The sequence below is a fragment of the Sprattus sprattus genome, assembly GCF_963457725.1.
Source record: "Sprattus sprattus genome assembly, chromosome: 4".
In the NCBI taxonomy this organism is placed as follows: domain Eukaryota; kingdom Metazoa; phylum Chordata; class Actinopteri; order Clupeiformes; family Clupeidae; genus Sprattus; species Sprattus sprattus.
The window spans coordinates 42825470-42847025 of record NC_137923.1 but is presented as its reverse complement, the minus strand read 5'-3'; the positions used below and the strand labels follow the sequence as shown (position 1 = coordinate 42847025).

Below are 21556 nucleotides of genomic sequence, written 5' to 3'. Positions count from 1 at the left end.
TTGCCCCAGTCACAGTCAGACGTCCGTCTTAAGCCTGATATGCTGTTCGACTGATGACACTCTAGCCTTCTTCCATGGGCCTTTGGGCAGGACATGTTTGACACCGACACAGTGACGGAGATAAACAGTGAAACTAAGATTGCGTTTAACCCCCTACTCCCACCTCAGCCAAGCCAAACAGTTTGACTTTCTGCTCTTTGTTTAGAACGGCACCATATTCACAAACGAATAGCCACCCATTCACCTTAAACATTAACAATCGCAGTCATGAGAAGTCACCTTATCATTCCTGCACTATAATACAACCCTGTCAGCGTGGGTGATTTACCTCCTCCGTGTGTGTGTGCCGGCGATATTTTAACGGTCTCAGAAATGTTGATAATGCAAACCGCCGCCCCATAAGTAACATACAGACAACGGCCACTGGGGCTGACAAATGGCCTACCTCTCAGTGTCTGCCGGCAGCACCAAAAAGGTTCAGTGCTGAAGCGGCTAAATGGTTGAGTCTCTCTTTCACGATGGGGGGTTGGGGAAGCAGCGCATACTGAAGTGGGGGCCTCTCTTAAACAGCCCCACTGGTAAACGATGCCCCTCTATGGAGAGTCGGACACACTGTGGTTTATGTCTGAAGGTATAAACATGCCCTAATGTACTACATACGTCCCGTTCTCTTGCAGAGTTTACACAGCTATGGGACAAGGACCCCCACCTTTGGACCCCAATATAGAACTGTGTGTGTGTGTGTGTGTGTGTGTGTGTGTGTGTGTGTGTGTGTGTGTGTGTGTGTGTGTGTGTGTTACAAGTCTTTTCTTTGTCAGATGCACAAAATGACACAGGGTCAGCCTGGGCACTGAAATTCTTGAGACAAGGCACTGCCCAAAACCTCCCATAATATAACATAGTATAACATAAAAGAACGTACACTCTGTACAAGTACTCTGAACATAATTTAAATATACAATACAGTATGCTAAACATATAACAATCTACATATAATACTAACATATATACATACTGTAGAACAGTCTATAAATATAATACTAACATACATTCATATAACATATGATACACATATAATAAACTATGCTAACCTAATTAACCTATACTAACCTACAAACAATTCAGTGAGGGCGAAATTGCGACATTGACGAAACAAACAACTAACAGTAACAAAACAAACAAAAAGCTAGGTAGTGTTGACGGAGCGCTCATCAGTGCGACCATTCTGCAGGCGCACCGGAAATGTGTGTGGGTGTGTGTGTGTGTGTATGTTCAATCATTGCTGTCTTTTCTCTAGACTTGTTCCAGGGTCTTCTCCCCAACAGGTTATCCAACACTGAGACAGTAATTGAATAGATTCAACAGTTGTCGCTCATGAAGCACAATGAAGCCAGGAGACCAGGAGAAGTCCTTGAAGCCTGTGCACTATATTAAGATCCCATTGGTTACTGAAGGGCTCTTTTTCATAACAGTATTCAACCTTAATACTTGTATACTAAGTTCTTAAGGTCGGTGCACTTAATGATGTAACAACTTTTGAAGAGAAGAATCTCCATTCATTTTGGCCATGAGTGAGGATACAATTCTACCCTTACAGGAAGAAATACGTTTCTATTGTTTTTCTGTTCTTAAGAACAGTTTTGATACGACACGGAGAAAGAGTTCCAACTATCAGCTACTTATTGTGAAGAAGTTTACAACGTACCATTAAACAGGTGTAAATATAGGCTGGTGAGAACACAGTAACACAAAACTGCCTTAAGCCAAATCCAAACACTAATGTTTGACTGATAACAGGTGATACAAAATGGGGTTAGGGGATAGAGAGAGATAGAGTGAGAGAGAGATAGAGAGGGGGAGAGGGAGAGGGAGAGATGAGAGAAAGAGAAAGAGAAAGGGAAAGAGAGAGAGAGACAAATGCAACTGGCCAGCTTGGAGATGACACTTGAGGAAAGGAACAGTGTAAACATCAGCTAAGAGCAGGAATAAGCAGGCCAAGGAGTGACAAACAAAGGTGTCAATCACCCATAAGCAAGAGCCATTTACCTGTAGTAGGAATGCATTAGGCCAGACGGGATAAGGTAAACACCGCGCTATGCCACTTAAGCCCGGAGGACAATTAAAATAAACACAGGCATTCAAAAAATACATGTCGAGCTCGGCGAGTGGGCTGCTTCAATGCCTTGGTCGTCATTCACTAGGGATCGCACACAACTGCTAAGCAGTGATCCTTCAAGTGAATTATAATCAAGAGGGGGCCTGTTTAGGTGTATCTGATTCCCAATGCTGGGCTCTGGAGATGAAAAGACTCCCTATTTTAGGCAGGCTCGTGCTATGAGCTCATATATAAATAATCTTAAACAGGCAGCCGACCATGCTGACGTCCCGCCAGAATGCCCACTTGTGCTCCTAACAATGGGAAGAACTGGGGTTATTTCTAGCGTTTTGGGTATGTGTATATACAGCCGCGGAAAAAATTAAGAGACCACTTCAAAATTATCAGTTTCTCTTGTTTTACTATTTATTGGTATGTGTTAAAGTAAAATGTACATTTTTGTTTTATTCTATAACCTACTGCCAACATTCCTACCAAATTTCAAATAAAAATATTGTCATTTAGATCATTTATTTGCAGAAAAATTACAATTGGTCAAAATAGCAAAAAAGATGCAGTGTCTTCAGATCTCGAATAATGCAAAGAAAACAAGCTCATATTCATTTTTAAACTACACAATACTAATGCTTACACTTAGGAAGAGTTCAGAAATCAATATTTGGTGGAATAACCTTGATTTAAAATCACAACTTTCATGTGTCTTGGCATGCTCTCCACCAGTCTTTCACATTGCCGTTGGGTGACTTCATGCTACTCCTGACGCAAGAATTCAAGCAGCTCGGCTTCTTTTCATGGCTTGTGACCATCCATCTATCTCTTGATCACATTTCAGAGGTTTTTTATGGGATTCAGGTCTCGAAATTGGGCTGGCCATGACAGGGTCCTGATCTGGTGGTACTCCATCCACACCTTTACTGGCCTGGCTGTGTGGCATGGAGCATTGCCCTGCTGGAAAAAACATTTCTCAGAGTTGGGGAACATTGTCAGAGCTAAAGGAAGCAAGTTTTTCTTCCGGGACAACGTTGTACTTTGCCTGGCTGAGGTTTGTAAAAGACCATAAGGATTGAAAAAAGCGGACTGGAGGGTATTCTAGTTCGTCTTCTCTGATGAGTCCAATTTTCAGCTTTGCCCAACACATGGTCGTCTGATGGTAAGACGGAGACCTGGAGAGGCCTACAAGCCAGAGAGTCTTGCACCTACTGTGAAATCGGACTCATCAGAGAAGACGAACTTAGAAGAACCTCCAGTCCGCTTTTTCAATCCTTATGGTCTTTTACAAACCTCAGCCAGGCAAAGTACAACGTTGTCCCGGAAGAAAAACTTGCTTCCTTTTGCTCTGACAATGTTCCCCAACTCTGAGAAGTGTTTTTTCCAGCAGGGCAATGCTCCATGCCACACAGCCAGGCCAGTAAAGGTGTGGATGGAGTACCACCAGATCAGGACCCTGTCATGGCCAGCCCAATTTCGAGACCTGAATCCCATAAAAAACCTCTGAAATGTGATCAAGAGGAAGATGGATGGTCACAAGCCATGAAAAGAAGCCGAGCTGCTTGAATTCTTGCGCCAGGAGTAGCATAAAGTCACTCAACGGCAATATGAAAGACTGGTGGAGAGCATGCCAAGACACATGAAAGTTGTGATTTTAAATCAAGGTTATTCCACCAAATATTGATTTCTGAACTCTTCCTAAGTGTAAGCATTAGTATTGTGTAGTTTAAAAATGAATATGAGCTTGTTTTCTTTGCATTATTCGAGATCTGAAGACACTGCATCTTTTTTGCTATTTTGACCAATTGTCATTTTTCTGCAAATAAATGATCTAAATGACAATATTTTAATTTTAAATTTGGTAGGAATGTTGCCAGTAGGTTATATAATAAAACAAAAAAGTACATTTTACTTTAACACATACCAATAAATAGTAAAACCAGAGAAACTGATAATTTTGAAGTGGTCTCTTAATTTTTTCCGCGGCTGTATATACATATATATGTGTGTGTATGTGTGCATGAATTTGTGTGATGTGTTCATATATGTGACTCACAGAGGGTAGAGTATCTTTGGATCATTTACTCCATAGACACACACACACACACACACACACACACACACACACACACACACAGTTCATTAGTATGGCAGACACCTTACAGAGTTGTGTTGAATCTTTGTGTTCTCCTCTACACACCGACCTCTTCCCTGTTCCCTTATTACTGAGCTCTCTGACAAAGTATTGTTATCCAGTCTCCCACTGAGACACCGGCACCAACACAACCTGCTGTTTGTCATCTCTGACTTATCATGGAGTCAACCACTACAGCCAAACACAAAACTTGACTTCAAATGAGTGCCTTCAGTGAAAATGAGCTGAATGTCACAACATGCCTACTAAAGAGCTTTATAAAGGTACCTGCCTAAAAATGAGACCAGAAATTAGATGCCAACTGAGGAGAATCATTCTTAGACTCAAGACGACAACACCGCATATTAACGGTATTGATAAATCTTTATAATCATGTTTCTGTCAATGGTCTTTTTTTCAGAACTTTAAAAGCTTCATACAGCATCATTCTGACTTCAATACCTATGTGTATGGACACCATAACACTGCATGAAACTTGGGTGTTATAATTGATGATCATTGTAATTTCTCTGAGCATTGAGCTTCTGTCTCGAGGTCTTGTCGGTTTCGTCTCTATAATATTCAGAAGATCAGACCCTATCTCACACAATATGCTACACAGATTTTTGTTCAGGCCCTGGTAATGTCTAAACTATTGCAATTCTATTTTAACGGCCCTGCATGAATTCTGAGACTGTTGCAGATGATTCAGAATGCCGCAGCATGTTTGGTTTTTGATCAGCCAAAGTGGACACATGTTCATCTGCTCCTCTGATGACTGATTGATGATCAATTGATTGTTTTTTAAATGTTTTTTTTTTTTTTTTAATTGATACTTCTGTTGTGTGTAATGTTTTGCTAATGTAGGTCACTTTGGACAAAGGTGTCTGCTAAATACCAAAACCATAACCAAGAAAAAGATATTCTTACACAATGATTAAAATGTACCCTTTCAACATTCAGTGGACCCTTTGACATTCAGTTATTATGTGTTGCAATTGTCAAAGGCCTGAAATTACAAAAAAGGGATTGCAAAGGTCAGTTTATGGTGTTTGGAAAAGAGAGCATGTGCGAGGTATGTGAGAGATGAGGTGCTAACACAACGGTGATGCTAGCCCAGTTCTTGTGTTACTCAGACACATCTGAGTAGAACATTAACCATGCCATGAAAAAAAAATTTCCACTTCCTGACTGCTACACGAGTAATATGTAGGTCAGCGAACAATTGTGGAGCACCATCTGTGAGACGGGCGTTTTACACTACAATGCACCACCCTGCTTACCCACTCTCACTCCATTTAAGACACAGGGGTCTATTATACAACATGCCCCCCACTGTCTCTATGCTCCCATTCTCCCTTAATGACTCATCCTACATATGTACATACTGTGAGTTATCAAAGAGATGTCTTCTTCTGAATGAAAGGAATATTTCCTTATGCAGCACGGAAGGGGGTGGGGGGGTGGGCTGGATGACAAGATGAAATATCAGCAGACACCTACAGACTGCAGCACTCAATCTTTGAATCCATTAAACCAGCTTTTGTCGATACCAGAGAAAAGCCTTCACTTCCAAGACAAAAAGAGCTTCTTAACCACGGCTGTCTGGATGTCTCCTTTCGCTGTGCTGTAACACGAGGAGCGCAGGCCAGCACTCCACTGTAATTGCATGATGTCTGAAACACAACTGAAGCTGACATGAAATGGCTCCGCAGGCTGACGAGGGAAAAATTGCTGAAAAGACCCAGCAGACCCGACAACTTTGTTGCTGTTGCTGCTGTGTGTGTGTGTGGTACATGTGCATGTAACCTTTCCACTTCGCCAAAACCTACAGCAACTTCAGCCTTCTAGGCGAATGAGCTCATCCTCTAAACTCACCATAATATGGCTAGATACCCGACCTCCAGCTAAGGACACCAGCTCTACATCCCAGATTATTCTTTCACTCATTCGCAGCCAGTCATTACAGCGGTGGTGGCTAATTTCATTCATATTTGCAGCCTTTATTAATCAAGCCTCTTCTGTGACTTGAATTTAAGGAGTGTAAAGAACAAGCATTGAATAATCAATGTCCTCCACACGTCTACATGTGCTCCTCAAAACTCAGAATCCCATTTTCTAGAATCCAACCTTCAACATCATAACCGCCACATTAACCGCCATCTGAGGAGGACACTAACTGCTGCCACCTTGATTAGAGTCGCAGAGGAACCGTGAATGGCCAGAGCTGTCAATAACGACTGCCTGGAGGGAGTCTGAACAGGTCATTTCCACCCTTCTCTGTGTGGGAAATCAATGTAAAACGTCCATTAACGGAGGTGAACACAACGGTATCCCTCGCTGTGCAGGCCCAGCATCCTCCTTTGGTACCGGCACACTACTGATCCGGAATCAGCAGTCACAGTGGGATTCAAATCGGCCAGACACGGGTTGAAGACATGCCGTTTGAACAGACAGGATGCAGGCTTCCCACTGCGACGAGGTAGAGTCGGGGCACGGCGTATTGGGGAAAAGGCAGCATGGTGCTTGCTAATTAAAGCTCAGCACTGCTAGGCTATGGCCAGGCAAAGCAACAGACAGAGCTCAATAGCAGTGTATCCGCTAAGAGAGGCCAGAGAGGAAGCTTTCAACTACAGAAAGTGATATATCTCTCTTTATCGTCCGACAACCTTGGCTAGTATAACAATTAATAACAATTGATGAGTGAAACTGTCTACCAGCAGAGACAATATAAGACAATATATTTTTTTTTTTGAGGGAGGGGGGCAGGGGTAAGTAAAATTGTAGCAACCAATAATAACTATCGAAAAATGTAATATCTTACCAATAATTTAATAATTTCTCTGTTCTTAATGAAATAAAAGCAGATAATTCAATAACTTACAAATAATGAAATCACATTTCTGAACCAATAATGACATATTTGTATTGTCCAATGGCAGACTTTCTATAACACTTACCCTTGCTGTTGCCACAAACAGCTGCTCAAACTTTCTTTCTCTAAAAATTATGACTTTTTATTGACTTTATGACTCTGCTCTTTGTGCCATTGTCTTATTTATGCCATGCCATGATTCATTGGAGCTTTTGGAAAAGAGAAAAATCCTTATATTAAAACAGTGTGATAAAATTCCCTTCTTGTATTCAATAAGTTCTGTCTATCCACATGATTAGGTTATTTCTGTGATGTGTGGACAGAATAATGGTTTTCATTATTCAATGACAGCAACACCTAGTTTGGTTTAAACTATCCTCCAGCACATTTTGTCCTAAAAGTTATTTTCATCATTGCAGAGATTTTTCACGGGTAAAAGAGTAATTATTTACAATCACTGCGTGCAAAGTCCCAAATGCTAGTCCTGTGCACTCTTGTCTTTTTATATCCACAATACCAACAGCAGCTGCATAAGACCAACCCCACAGAGGGCCACCTCAAAGGCCCTGCAATCTGGAAACAACACGAGAGACCGTTCCAAAATGAGCATCTCACTGCTGGACCACCAAGGGTGGAAAGAGCATTAAAATGCCTCAAGTAAAGATCCCTGACAGAACCTTGGCATGAAACATTAAAAGCGTAAGTAACACAAAACTTGTGTAAACCAAAATTTTGACCTTGGGCAAGCACTTGTGTTGAGTTTACGGTCTAGCTCCCTCCAGGAAGCAGAGCAGACCTCAACAAAAAAGTAGGTCACGGTCAGACCTCGACCAGCTGAGCTTGACAAAGCAAGGCCAGACTCCATGCTGGTGCGGCTCCAGCCAAGCCATTCAACATGCCGGCCACCTAGAGGTAGGGACACCTGCAGGTGTCCACTTAAGCATCCAACTGCCCCACTGCTATCTTGCTGACCTCCTATTAAAGTGACCTCAAAACACCCTTAGAAAACAGCTTTCAAGAAAGAGATAAAAGAAATGGAAATAACAAAGAAATTACTCAGACAGAACAGAAAGAGGGATGGCCAGGCAAACATTCAACTTTCAATGAGGTCACGGTCCAACTCACCCACTTCAAATTTTCTTTGTGCAGTGCAGTGGACATTCAAATATACAGAATGTAACAATTTCTGGAGATATGTTGACCTAAATGGATACGTTGAACAACCAAAGTACTGTGTGACTTTTAACCTGGTAGTTAAATGTGGATTCTTATGACCTCAGCTTATTCTCTAGTATAGGTTTTACTGGAATTATTTGAAAAACGTCTTCCTTAAAATAATAATAAAATATGGATAACTAGATAGATGTGGTGACTAAAATATATAGTCATATTTCATGCAAGGCCTGCATTAAAAACAGCTCTTAATAACTTTACAGTCCAAAATGACCAACCATGCATCATTATTTTGTCCCTCACATTGTAAAAAGGAATAGCCAATAATATCTCGAACAGGACATTTTCAAAGCAATCGGCCACCTTAGCACCACTTCTAATGTCTCGCTTTATTTAGCTAATCTCAGTGGTAAGTATCCAGGGCCCCTTTATTCTCACTTCCCTTCCCATTAAGAGGGACCTGGGACGTGGACATTTGGCCTGAGTCTGTATTCTTTCTACTGAGGGCTTTGCCTGAGAAGAAAATTGGGACGTGCTTTCAATCTAGTCAGCAACATGAAGAGAGAACTTTTCTAAATGGACGCTGTCTGTGCAACAGTTAATTAACTTAATTGGTCAAATGGAATTGACCAACTGCCTCAAAGTGACTTTGGCAAACGCTGCATGCACATCCAACTAACGTGCCGAGCTCAGGGTTTTAGCAATTTATGAGTGTGTGTGTGTCTGTTCCTCTGTGTTTGTGCGTCTCTGGGTGGATGTGTCTCTGTGCGCCTGTGTGTGTGTGTGTGCAGTGGGTGGCGGGTGGCAGACTCTGAAAGCCAGCCATAATCTATTCATCTGATGGATGTCTATGAAGTTCCACACAGTGCTAACCTGACTGGAATATAAAGAGTCTGGCGGTAGCTAAATGGAGGTCCTCCACAGAGGGCAGACATGAGGCGGGAAGACTAAACCTATTTACTTCCCAGTAAAGCAGGGACACGGGCACCTGCTGAGGACCTCAATTGGCTCTAGGCAGTGATTTATCGAGACCCATTTCACAATGTCTAAGAACACTGAGAGAATGAAGATGGAAAAAAAACGAAATGAGTTGGGGTGGGGGTTGAGTTCTGGGCAGGCGAGGAAGAAGGGTGACTCAGGCTGGAGCTGTTAGTGGAGCAGCAGATTTATCAGCCAGCTGATTTATGCAGCCAAAGCTGGTCAGAGCCTAGGCTTGTTAGGATGCATTCCACTCGGAAGTCCTTAATCCCTCATACATTTGTGTGTGTGTGTGTGTGTGTGTGTGTGTGTGTGTGTGTGTGTGTGTTTTTGTGTGTTTCATCCCTGCAAGGAATGTGGCTTTGAGTTGCTGTTGCGTCCATCTAGGACAAGACGGAAAACGGATGCTGACTAACACCAAACTTCACGCACGACATGTCCCACTTCCAGCAAACCGAACATGAAAGCCTTGAACCTTGACTGTCTTCTCTGTCAGCCGCCATCACTCTCGTGTCATGAAACTCTTGCCAGGACCACAAACATTCACGTCACTAGTCGCACTCATGGCATGTTTTATGGCCTCAAGGCACGAGCAGCTCTTGCTAATGCAACACTAACTGGAAGTGTAAGCGCCGACTTCCAAAAAATCAAAAATCAAACAGGAGAGCTTTCTGGCAACACACCAACTTCATGGGTCTTCCACCCATTCACACACTGCACACTGCACACACCCTGTCGGAAACACATAATTGTAAACATAGGCGGCCTCAGATTAAAAGGTCCGCTTAACAACTTAACGAAGATAAAAAAATAACGTCTGTCTCACCCTCGGGGTCCAGCTGTGACGCGCTCTGGCTCTTCTTTCCCAGGCCCACCATGGCGGCCATGCGGGCGCCGAAACTGGAGCGCCGCTTCTTGTCGTCGTCGTCGTCGTCGTTGCGGCCCAGCGAGCACATCTCGCCGCTTACGCTGGAGCTCTTGGTCAGCTTGGCGTCGGCCGCTGGCCTGTTTTTCATTTTAGACGTAAATTCACTGTCAGCACCGGTGGCAGCGCCAGTCAGTTGATATATGGACAGGTCAGAGACAGAGAGAGAAAAGAAAGAAGGAGACAAGAGAGAAAGAAAGAAAGAAAGAAAGAAAGAAAGAGGAAGAATCATAGGAAGTGGAGAGGAAGCCAAAGCAGGGAAGAGTTGGGAGAGGAATAAGAGAGAGGAACGGATGGAAGACAACGAAAGAGAGACAACAGGAAAAGGCCTCAGCTATGGGAGTCAAGAAGACAGATATACAGGCATATACAGGCTATAGGTGTACATGTATACATCTACATACTTGAGAGGAAGGTATACATGACTATGCGTTCTGTATACAGGTATATCTGATACACAGTAACAGAGGTACACAGGGGAACAGCATATGGGTGTACTGGCACACACAGTCAGTATGCAGGTAGGTTAGGTACATCTAAAGAGGACAGAACCGTTTTAAATTAACATATTATTGCCTCTAAAGTAGGAAAATGTAGAATCTTGTACCAGCGTAGATTCGAAAAAGAACATTTTAAAATGCATTTGTATTATGTTGGCTAGTATTAGCAAAAAGCCTTTTTTGGCATGAGTCATCAGTGATGTGCTATTCTAAGTTTGACCTTTGGCTGTAGACCTCATTCTAGATATTTCCATATTATTTCCTCGAGACACATAAACCAGGTCATGTGTGTGTTACTGTGCAGATATGTCAGGGGCGCTCTCTGATCTCAGGACCCATCATCCTCTTCTTTAATCCCACAAGCTACAGTGACAGGTTCAAGCCCTTTTGTCAGCGCTGTCTCACACACTCAAATAGAGTGAGGTCATTGACTCATTCTGAGCTTTACCTTCGCTGAATGAAGCCTATATACAGATGCTAATGAGCAGTAGGCAGCGACCAGAGGCCTAACCATGCAACACAGCAGTGAACGGTGTCTGTGTGACTATGAACACACACACAGGCTTGTGCCCTGTTGTTGTGAAGCTTCAGTGTTGAACTGAAAGATGCCGTGTGTCCTAAAAAGTGCCGTAGCTTACTGTCTTGCCATCTGAAGCTACCCATACACATGCACTTGGCGTGTGCGCACACCACAAAATGCATAGTAACATGATCTGCATGCATGCAACCACATGCACAGATACTTATTTAAGAGAGAGAGAGTGAGAGAGAGAGAGAAAACCTGATGACAGTGTAGAATTCTAGGAACTAGACATGAAGTATGCATTGTGCAGGTAATGTTATTACACTTCTAAATTATGATTGATGTGAGGTCTTTAATTTTCTGTTGGTTCTTACACACACACACACACACACACACACACACAGAGAGAGAGAGAGAGAGAAAGAGAGAGAGATAAAGGGAGAGAGGCAGAGGCGCAAGTGCCACGCAGTAGGCAACACCATATGGTCCTTGTTATTGAATATACTCAGTGAATGGACTCAGTGAGCCATTGCAGAGAAGGATTTCATTGAGTGTTTGTCTTGACGTACTTGCCAACGTTAATTGTATTTTTTAAAGAAATCATTCTTGTTTACTCAAAAACAGTTTAAACCCCCTATCTTTTGTGCAGCAAACACTACTCTACTCAAACACTCTTGCTTGAGAATAAAACCATCTTCGTTTCATGATGTGCTTACTACGCTAAACCTAATCAATATACTCCCACAAACCTAATCCAATCTTTCTGACCGTTTTCCTCGTTTATGAATGCGCTGGAAAAAACAGTTTCATGCAGTAATTTCTTGGTTCTTCTTTGAGTGCTTCAGTCAGGAAGTACTGCACATGCGAGTGAGCTTCCACGCAGACCCCAATAAGATCACATTATATTGAGCCGCTCCACATTGAAACTGGCCCGCCCTGCAAAAGCACCCTCCTCTGAGGTTGCAGTCTGCAGTTAAACCTCAGAAGCCTAACAGTGTCTTTAAAGTCTCCTATCTGATTGGAAAATGTAGGATTTCTCTTCGTCATCAACTCAGCCTTTTCCTATGTCTCATATAAATCAGTGTTCCCCTTCACTATGACAAAGACAGTTCTAAGGTCTAAAGGTTTAAAGGGGGGTGAAATATAAATTAGGTTAAAAATATAATTCACCTACGTCTAACTGATATGAGTGTAATATTTGTGAGAGTCCTACTAGAGTCATAGTATGCTGGTTGATGACAGGCAGGCCCCTGCCAGCGTCCCACACATGTTATTAACAGCTTTTTCAGCTTGACCTCAAGTGCGACTGCGAGCAGGAAGCCGTCCAACAGACCTGCACGCAATGCACTTCTACAGACGTGTTTTTTTTCCCGCTCACCATACTATCTGAGAATATCTTTCCATCTCGCAACTGGGAGTGGGGTTTTGTGGCGTTACTGAGGGGACTGCTCAAGCTCAGCGTGCGAGTCTAATGATGCGGTGCTACTCATGGCAAAGGCATCCAGACAGGCCGCTGTCTGAGGCTTTCTGCGAAACGCTCACGGGGCCTTTCGTTTTATTTAATTTCATTTTTGTTAATGAGAAACACACACCAGGGACACGTATGTGTGATGCCTGAGTGTGTGTGTGTGAGAGAGAGCGAGAGAGATAGAAAGAGAGTGTGTGTGTGTGTGTGTGTGTGTGTGTGTGTGTGTGTGTGTGTGTGTGTGTGTGAGTGTGTGTGTGTGTGTGTGTGTGTGTGTGTGTGAGTGTGAGTGTGAGTGTGAGTGTGTGTGTGTGTGTGTGTATGTGTGTGTGTGTGAGTGTGAGTGTGTGTGAGTGTGAGTGAATGTGTGTGTGTGAGTGTGTGTGTGTGTGTGTATGTACTTATGTGTGTAGGACACAGGGCCAGTCCTGGAGACGCCACCTCAGTGGAGCTTTCTGCTGTTTGTACTGGAGAGCACAGAGGCCCAAAGGCACAGAGGCTCAGCACAGGACCACTGGCATCTCTCTCCTCTGTTCCTCCCTCTCAAGCCTGTCTGTACAGTGTGTCCTCATTTGGGAGTTGCATTTCCAACAACAACAACCACAATTGCCTTCTTTGAAGACCAAATTGTGACGTCAAAGTGTTTACATAATCACTGCTGTACCACATGACTGAACATCATAGAAGTGATTAATAACCAGGTATGCAGAAGTTCACCTCCTCCCCTTCCTAAAGAACACCTGTACCAATAAAGCAACGTCTGTAATGGTGGCCTGGTTGTAACCACAGCAGGTATTCGCTGTGCTGAACGTGACACTGAATAGGCTGCTTTTGAAATCTTTCCACTAAAGAAAGTTTCTCTGAAGGTGTTTTTTATTCAAATAAAAGAGGACATAATAATAATGAACGCTATTTTTACTAGCAAGCCTCTGCCGATAACATCTCACTATCTCGACAGCTGTGATGGAGAAGAATTTTCTGTTGCCAAGGTAGCACGGTGAATGCCACTCTAGGTTCACTTTGTTGGGCCAGGGCATTACGGGAGCTTCTTTAAAAGTCCACATCCATTAATTCAGTGTACTCTTTGGGTTTCATTGACTTTGTGATTTCAGATGTTTTTGCACATTCATAGTGTGGGTTGCAATTAAAGCAATAAGCCCCAAGAGGCAGTGGTTTGCGCTGACTTTAGAACAGGTAAGGGGAGTTGCTAGGCACGGCGCGAAGCGGAGTGCCATTAAACCCCTTTACCTGTTCTAAAATCAGCGCAAACCACGGACTCGCAGGGCTTATTGCTTTTCTAAAACTGTTACTACAAATATTTTATATGGTTTCATAAATAAAGACAATTCAATTTAAGAAACAATAGTTTAATGATAAACCGTCATTCTTCCGCCACTAAAAAATGTAGTTCCTAAATAAATCGTTGCCACCCTTGAAGCAACGCAACAGCCAGATGGGCATGGAATGCGCTATATGAATACACAGCCTTGCCTTGCCATTCGCTGCGCAGTAATATGGAAATGTTATCATAGAATGAGGACAAATTGTAAGGTAATGCTGGATTTTTACCCAATCACAATCAAGGATTGGAACAATCAGTTTTAGAAATCTGAATGAACACCACAGATGCAGCTGAGCAGCCAAGCAACAGGCATGTATGGAGGATAGTGGGCTAGAGACTTCAACTACTTGAGCCCATTGAGAACAGTGGGTTAACAGTCGATAAGTGCCACATCTCATGAACTGGTCGGTAGCGAGGGAGAAGGAAAATTGAGGAGAAGGACAAAGACGAGGATGACTAATTACTGTATGTCTTTGAATCACCGTAGCCGCCTCATCTCATCTCCTTCTACTACTTGACTGTGAGCTTGAGTGCCCAGACACACCGTTTCCGTGGAAACTTGCCTGAGGAATACCAACTAAAATCTTTCTCTTCCTGCTGGTCATAGGGCACAGATTCAGCAAAACCCGTTATTACCAAAACTAAGTGTGGTAAGATTGCCCATGAATTCAACAAGTCTAGTCTTTGTCTATGTAGGACAAAGTGCATCTGGTGGTGCAACCTTTTGCTTTTGACATTCAAGTCTGTAGCGTGTGACTCACCCGCCCGGCGAGTGGAAACTGAACACTGCACCTCCGTGCATCTAGTCTGTCCCCTTGAGCCAAACGCCGGGGAATTTTGGCTTCTGAACGGTCAAACCTGATCGCTATAAGATTGCAGGCCACTTTCGCCTGCCTGCCTGCAGCCTGAGAATTGCATCATCTCATGGCAAACATGTGGTTTCAGCGTCTGGAGTAGACATCTGTCGGGACGCTCACCAGTAGTTTAGGAATTATGCATGTCAACTCTCATTAGCAGAAGGAGACGGTCAGATAGACAGCAGCACTTTTAACCATTTAATGACTATTTAGGAAAACTGGAGGGGTATTCGGAGTAGTAATACCCATATGAAGTAATTTATATAAAGCGTCGGGTTACTTCTGTCAAAATGGAAGAAAAACTTTAATGGATCAAAAACTGTTACGTGGATATCGTTGCTATGCTGTTGTTGAACTGCTTTTGGTGCAGGAGAACCTGAAAGGGACTGATTGATCACAGGGAGCAGGAAACATAGAGAGGTGTGTGTGTGTGTGTGTGTGTGTGTGTGTGTGTGTGTGTGTGTGTGTGTGTGTGTGTGTCACAGATGCGCAGGGGGCTGAGCGGATAGGGGGGTGGAGGAGGGGGGGGATGCTGGTGGTCTTCACACGCTCTAATTGGCCAGGCTTGATTAACAGCTGGCCTTCCAGTACATTCATGATTGGAAGGGAGGCTGTAAGTGTGTGTGTGTATGTGTGTGTGTTTGTTTGGAAGTATGACAGTCACATTATGTAAGATGCAGACGCATCAGGGATGCGGGGAGGAGGTGGCTGATGCAGAGTCAGAAAAAAGTACGGAGAGAGGGATAGAGAGACTGAGGAAGGGAGAGAGCGAGAGAGGCAGAGAAAATACAAAAACACACACCCTCACATACACACAAACCCACATACACACACATTCTATAGAAACCCCAAAGCACTCACAGCACATGCAGGCCCACTGCTATTTTTTTCTCACACACAGACAAGCAGTCACAAGCAATAATCCTGAAAAAAAACAGCAATATACATTTCCACTCATATACAGTACAGTATCTATTTTACTGTATATATTCCATATACTGTGTCTACTTCCAGCTAGACCAGGTGAAGGGAGCAAGATCCCTAAGGCGTTAATAATGACCTAATGACCGCTCACTTACATTGTAATTCTCGTCAGCCAGTGTCATTTGTGAATGAGTGAGGCGTGTGTGTGACGCGATCTGCGTATTTCACACACCGCATCACATCACGCCAAATATTGCAGGGTGACTCAGTGTCGTTCGCCCGTAATAACACAGAATGGGATTGGATGGACCAATAGCAAAGACCACACGTGATTCATGCGTGTGCGTTATGCCTCTTTGTCAGCCTCTTTCTCTGCGTACATGTGGGACAGCAGAAATCTGTGCCCTTGGTGCTCACAGCATTCAGGAGGCCTACGGGGAGCCATAGACAATGACTGTAACCAATCAATTACTTGGAATAACTGTCAAAACACTTGATAGATGTATTGAAATTTAAGGTTTAACATCTTTTGTAGAAACCTAAATGCTGTTGTATATTTTTGACAAATCAAGGTTCAAGAATCCCATTGCGTGTTTTTTTTTTTACGCCACTGTGAGATCTGATATTAACAGAGCCGATAAAGTTTCAACTCTGGCAAAGAGGGTCATGGCCATACTACTCTGGAGGCTAATTCATCAACAGTGACATCTACAGCTCATGCAGGGGAACAAGCTGGTGCTAAGGCCTACAGGATGTTGCCTACAGACCTGCCTGTTTACACTGAAACCATTATTATAGACTAAAGGAGTTCATCTAGTCTCTGGATTTCAATTCCTGAAAAGAAAAGCTCTGGCTTTTGTAGCGCCTTTTGCTCACTCTTTAGAAGACGTGTGTGAGGGTGTATTGTTTACAAACAAATCTGGAATGCAGAGGAAAAATGTTCAAGGAACAAATCTTTTCTGGAGTTGGAAGCTAGAGCCAATCCCAAAAGGTAACATCGAGGGGCATTTTGAGGGACAGGAACATGGCTAGGGTAGGCTAACGCTAGCACTAAGTGTGAGGGGCACTGGGTGGGTTTTTACCTCTCGGCTTCAGGCACTGCCCCTTCCTCTTCCGAGACATGCTCCCCCTCGCTGCCTCCCCCCTCCCCTCCTTCTCCTCCTCCTCCTCCTCCTCCTCCTTCTCCTCCTCCTCCTTCTCCCCCTGCCGCTCCTCCTGTGAGCTCCTCCACCAGCTCGGAGAGGGACAGCTCGTCCCCTTGGCTCCCCTGGAGAGCGTCCCCACGGCTGGAGGCGCAGGCGGGCACACACACACACAACGGACGGCGCGCGCAGCAGGAGCCATGAGAGGCATGCAAACACCCAGAAGAAGAAGAACAGAGGAGGCATGCAGTTACACACACTAAGATGCACACAAAAACACACACACACACACACACACGTAAAACACAGATGTGCCAGGCGAGCAGAGAAATGGAAAGCGAATAAAGGGGGCAAATGAGACGACTCGCGTTGGAACAGGTGGCGTGCTTCTACAATGAAAAAAATCAAAGCAGTTAACATAGACAGGATCTCAACTCAAGGTCTGCTGGTGGGGGTTAAGACTGCAGAGACACGGCGCTCCACCTCGGCTTTGAGTTGTCAACCATTTCTCAAAAAGGAAAAAATATATATATACTAAGATTGATCAATTAAAAAAAGAGAAGAAAAAAATACATAAAGCAACAGGGTGCCTTTCTGGCTATGGCCAAACCCACAATTAGACATGGATGTGAAGTTCTAAAGTTTGGCTCCCAAACAGACTGAGCCAAACCTGAACTCACTTTATGAGAGACAGCGAAAAGTACTGAGAGATAGAAAAGGAGAGAGAGAGAAAGTGACAGTGGATTTGACCATAGCAGACACAGGCTGAGGCAGATAGAAAGAGGAGAGGGACGTAAAGAGAGAGAGAGGGGGATAGAGAGAGGGGGGGTCCCACCTGATCCTGCGGTTTCCCCGTGCCCTTTCAGACTGGACAGACATGTAGCTCGTGCCACTAAGCCGAGACGCACTCGACATAGCGGACACGTCGCTTACATCGCTGTCCGAGGACTTCATGGACAGGGTGTCCAAGGCTCGCTGTGGGGAGAGAGACGGAGAGAGAGGACAAGAGTAAGTGCCAAAGCATCACCAAACAATCACCTTTACACACAGGAAAAGCCCTTAATGTTCTAGGTAAGAAACCTTACCGGATCTATCCTTTACACCTACTCCCGACATAACGTGATGCAACGAGAGACAGAGCGACAGACTGAACGTCTGGAAAAAAATATTTTTAAAACTTTCTTTCGCTTTGCCTTAATTGGCTGCCAGTGATATCGTGCCCACACCGCAACGTGGAGGCAGCACCAAAAAAAAAACTTTCCTGGTAAGTAAGGAATAAGAGTATAATATGGAATTAAGAGGACCTTGATAGTGCTCTAACACCGAAATCGAAACCCGAAAAAAAAAGTGTATTAGTTCTGGTAAAAGCAGATTCATTTGCAACTCTGCCAGGGCATCTCCTTTGTTGAACGTCCATGGTGTACATTCCAATGAACGCAATCTATGTTTAATGCTGGCATTTACAGTAACAACATGTTCCTGTACAGCAATGCATTACTAGCGTCTAGGAGTCTGACTTATGGTATGATACGTTAAGAACACATTTTTTTCTCTTTCAGAAGAGGACTCATCATTTAGCTATGCACACAAGCATGAATGTGTTGGTGTCTCAACCAACCGTGTCGTAAAAAAAGCCTATGAAACATATGAAGATCCTTGAGTCACTACATGACATTTATCCAGTTTACCAGACAGAGACCAGACATCTACTCTCAAAACTCTTTGGCTGGTGAAAGGACATGAGATGGAGAAGGAGGGAGAAGATCAATTATAGCGACTGCATTACATAACAAAACTTTTCAAATACCTGAGTGCGACCTCTGGCATTGGTAAATAAAGCGTTTCTCATAAAGTTCCATACTACCGGACAAGCCCTGAACATACCAGGGTTTTATGTAACCATACAAGATGAGCAGACTGCACGTGAAGAGACAGAACTATAGCTGGCATAGCACTAAGAATCTATGATAGTTCTTCCACATAAAATAACCACCACCATAACTACACCAACTACCTTCTTATTGGTATGATCATGTGACGAACTCGAGAGCTCACAACATGCCCCTTTCCGATATTGCTCTTTCAAACATAATCTTTATGTCTTTGACAACCTCTCAACCTTTCCCATTCACTTCTCTCTCTCTTTCTTTCATTCTTTCTCCTTGTCTAGATGTCTGCCTGGCTGACATCAGTCTCTTTGTGCTCTCTTTCTGGATCTCACTCTCTCTTTCTTTTTCCACCCCTTCATCTCCTTAGAGATTTCTGAGTTCTTTCAGAGTGTATTGCATATTTCTCTCTTTTGTAATGTCATTAAGCTTTTACATAAGAGAAGTGACTCATGCTTCATACTCATGGCAGTCTTCATGCAATGGTCTTCACAACGTGTTAATGTTTCAAATGAGACAATCGAAGACAATTACGGCCTCCACAGACAAGAAGACCACAGACTGGGCTGGCGCTTTGTGGTAGGTGAAATAGAAAGACTATAAGCCATACCTTGGACTGTGGGTCCTTTATGCCGCCTGGAAAAAGGAAAGAAAATGGAGAGATGTTAGAGATAAGGAGAGCTTCTGCATTCTGAGATGTCGACTAAGCCGACCATGATCAGGAACATCTCAGTTTGTATACAGTATGTTTCAACATATGTGACATACATTATTATGCCTACCATGCATCGTATTTCTTTGCAGGAAAAGCAGGTAAGCTTTTGAATTACAGCTAAGCGAACAAATAACATTCAAACAGAAGCCTTCAGTCAATCAACATGTGTCCGCACATCCACGTACAAAGACATTGTAAACAGTGACGCAGCCAAAAAAATATTTCTTGACGAACACAGAACGTAACACAGTTGCACAAACCAGGCTAGACAGTGTAGACACGTTATGAAAAGTGCACAGTCTACAGCCTAACTCCTCTCCATGACTGAATACTATTCGTGATCCTGTGGGACACCACAGCTGGCACGGGACAAGGAGAAACAGTAGGAACACCATTTCCTTGACACAGATTCTTAACTCGCAGGCCTTGTTAAATGTAAGCATCAACAGGGATAGCAAATGAGATACCCATGAGGCCTCTCTAAATATTTACAACTAATGAAGCAGAAACAAAGATGTGTTCAATTGGAATCTGGATCCTTTGGTATCATTCAAGATCTACAGATATTTGAGGTAACCAGCATACTGATCCTCCAAACAGCAACAACCTTCAACCATTGAACTGTGCATGATGCCTCAAGGCTCTTGAGTTGACCATGCAGCCAATAAGAGGAACATTCTAGAGACTTCTAGGCATTTAAGAAGAGGTCTAACTGCTGTCCCTGAAGGAAAACATGTCTCCAGGCTCTCAAAGATCTTCCACTCAATCAACCCAACACAGTCCCAACTACACATATCTAATGCATATCACATAAAGATATGCTAAACCTGTATTATTTCCCTCCAGGTAGCGTCCATTAAGGCTTTTATTCACAGATGAGAATGAAGGATGATGGGGGTTATGTAACGGGGGGGAGGTCATAGATGGAGGGTCCATATGTCATACCTGCGTCCCCATTCTCAGCCACAGCCTCGGCTTTCACAGTTAGATGGGAGATGAGGGTCAGACACCATGGTGACACAAAAACAAACAAACAAACAAACAAACAGATACACAACAAAGACACACCAGTTAACATCATGAAACAGACATCAACTCAGCAAATCAAATATTGATTTGTCAGTTGAGGGGACAATGGGAAAGAAATCATGTGAATGAGCACACGCACACAATCGCATGCACACACACACAAACACACACACCAACATATGTTAGTTTATGCAAAAAGTAATCTACCGAGACAATGCAAAAGGTCATGCGTCAAAGCAAAGCTACAGGAATCCGTGAGGGAAAAAAAGCAAAAGGCGATTACAAAACACAGGGAAGAGGAAAGAGGACAACGTGGGCTAATGGGACCCCACTAGCATCTAACACTCAAGGCAGACGGATGAGAAGAGCCCAAACTCTCATCGTGAAGGATGCACTACGTGACACACACACTGCCCTGCTGGGTTCAGGCCATGTGAACACCACAAAGGCTGTAGTTCTCTAATTAAGTGGTGCGAGACCTGAACCAGGGACGGCTGAGTGTGTGTGTGTCTTCAGTGTTGCCAAGAGATCTTTGGCCTGTCTCTGGCCTGTCTCTCCTGTGCGCGTATGTGCGTTTCTTAAGTGTGCTGCCAATGAGAGCTCTGGCCTGTTTCTCCACAGTGCTTGACTGATGATGTTGTGTAATGCCGTTCTCCCGGCAACTTCATCAAAGCTTCCTGCTGCCACAGTGCCTAACAACCCCCCCCCCTTAAAACCCCTTTCCCTTCTAATTTAGTCACTTCCGTTACTTCATATTTAGTGTGCCATTTCTGAGGGGGATACAGTGGCTATATTTGTGTACACGGCTACAGGCTGAGGAGGAAGAGGAGGTGGTGGGGATGGGAGGGGCATGGGTATGTACATGTGCGTGTGTGCATGTCTTTTCCCTCTGATTAGCTGCGCTTTCATCTTGTTATCACCAATCATATGCAACGATGAACTTCTGATCTTACGCCGAAAGACGTAGAGGGAGCATAAGATAGA

At 43.7% G+C, this 21556-nt stretch overlaps 1 protein-coding gene across 1 annotated transcript in view; it reads right to left on the bottom strand.

The window, feature by feature from the left end:
• Positions 1-21556, bottom strand: part of rims2b (regulating synaptic membrane exocytosis 2b) — a gene marked incomplete at its 5' end in the record, with an annotated part of 105660 nt that overhangs the window by 6119 nt on the left and 77985 nt on the right. Inside the window, 4 exons of the mRNA XM_080836656.1 lie at positions 10091-10269; positions 17778-17917; positions 19439-19464; positions 20489-20518. Of these exons, the coding sequence (XP_080692782.1) occupies positions 10091-10269; positions 17778-17917; positions 19439-19464; positions 20489-20518 (375 nt within the window). The remainder of the gene's footprint in view (positions 1-10090; positions 10270-17777; positions 17918-19438; positions 19465-20488; positions 20519-21556) is intronic.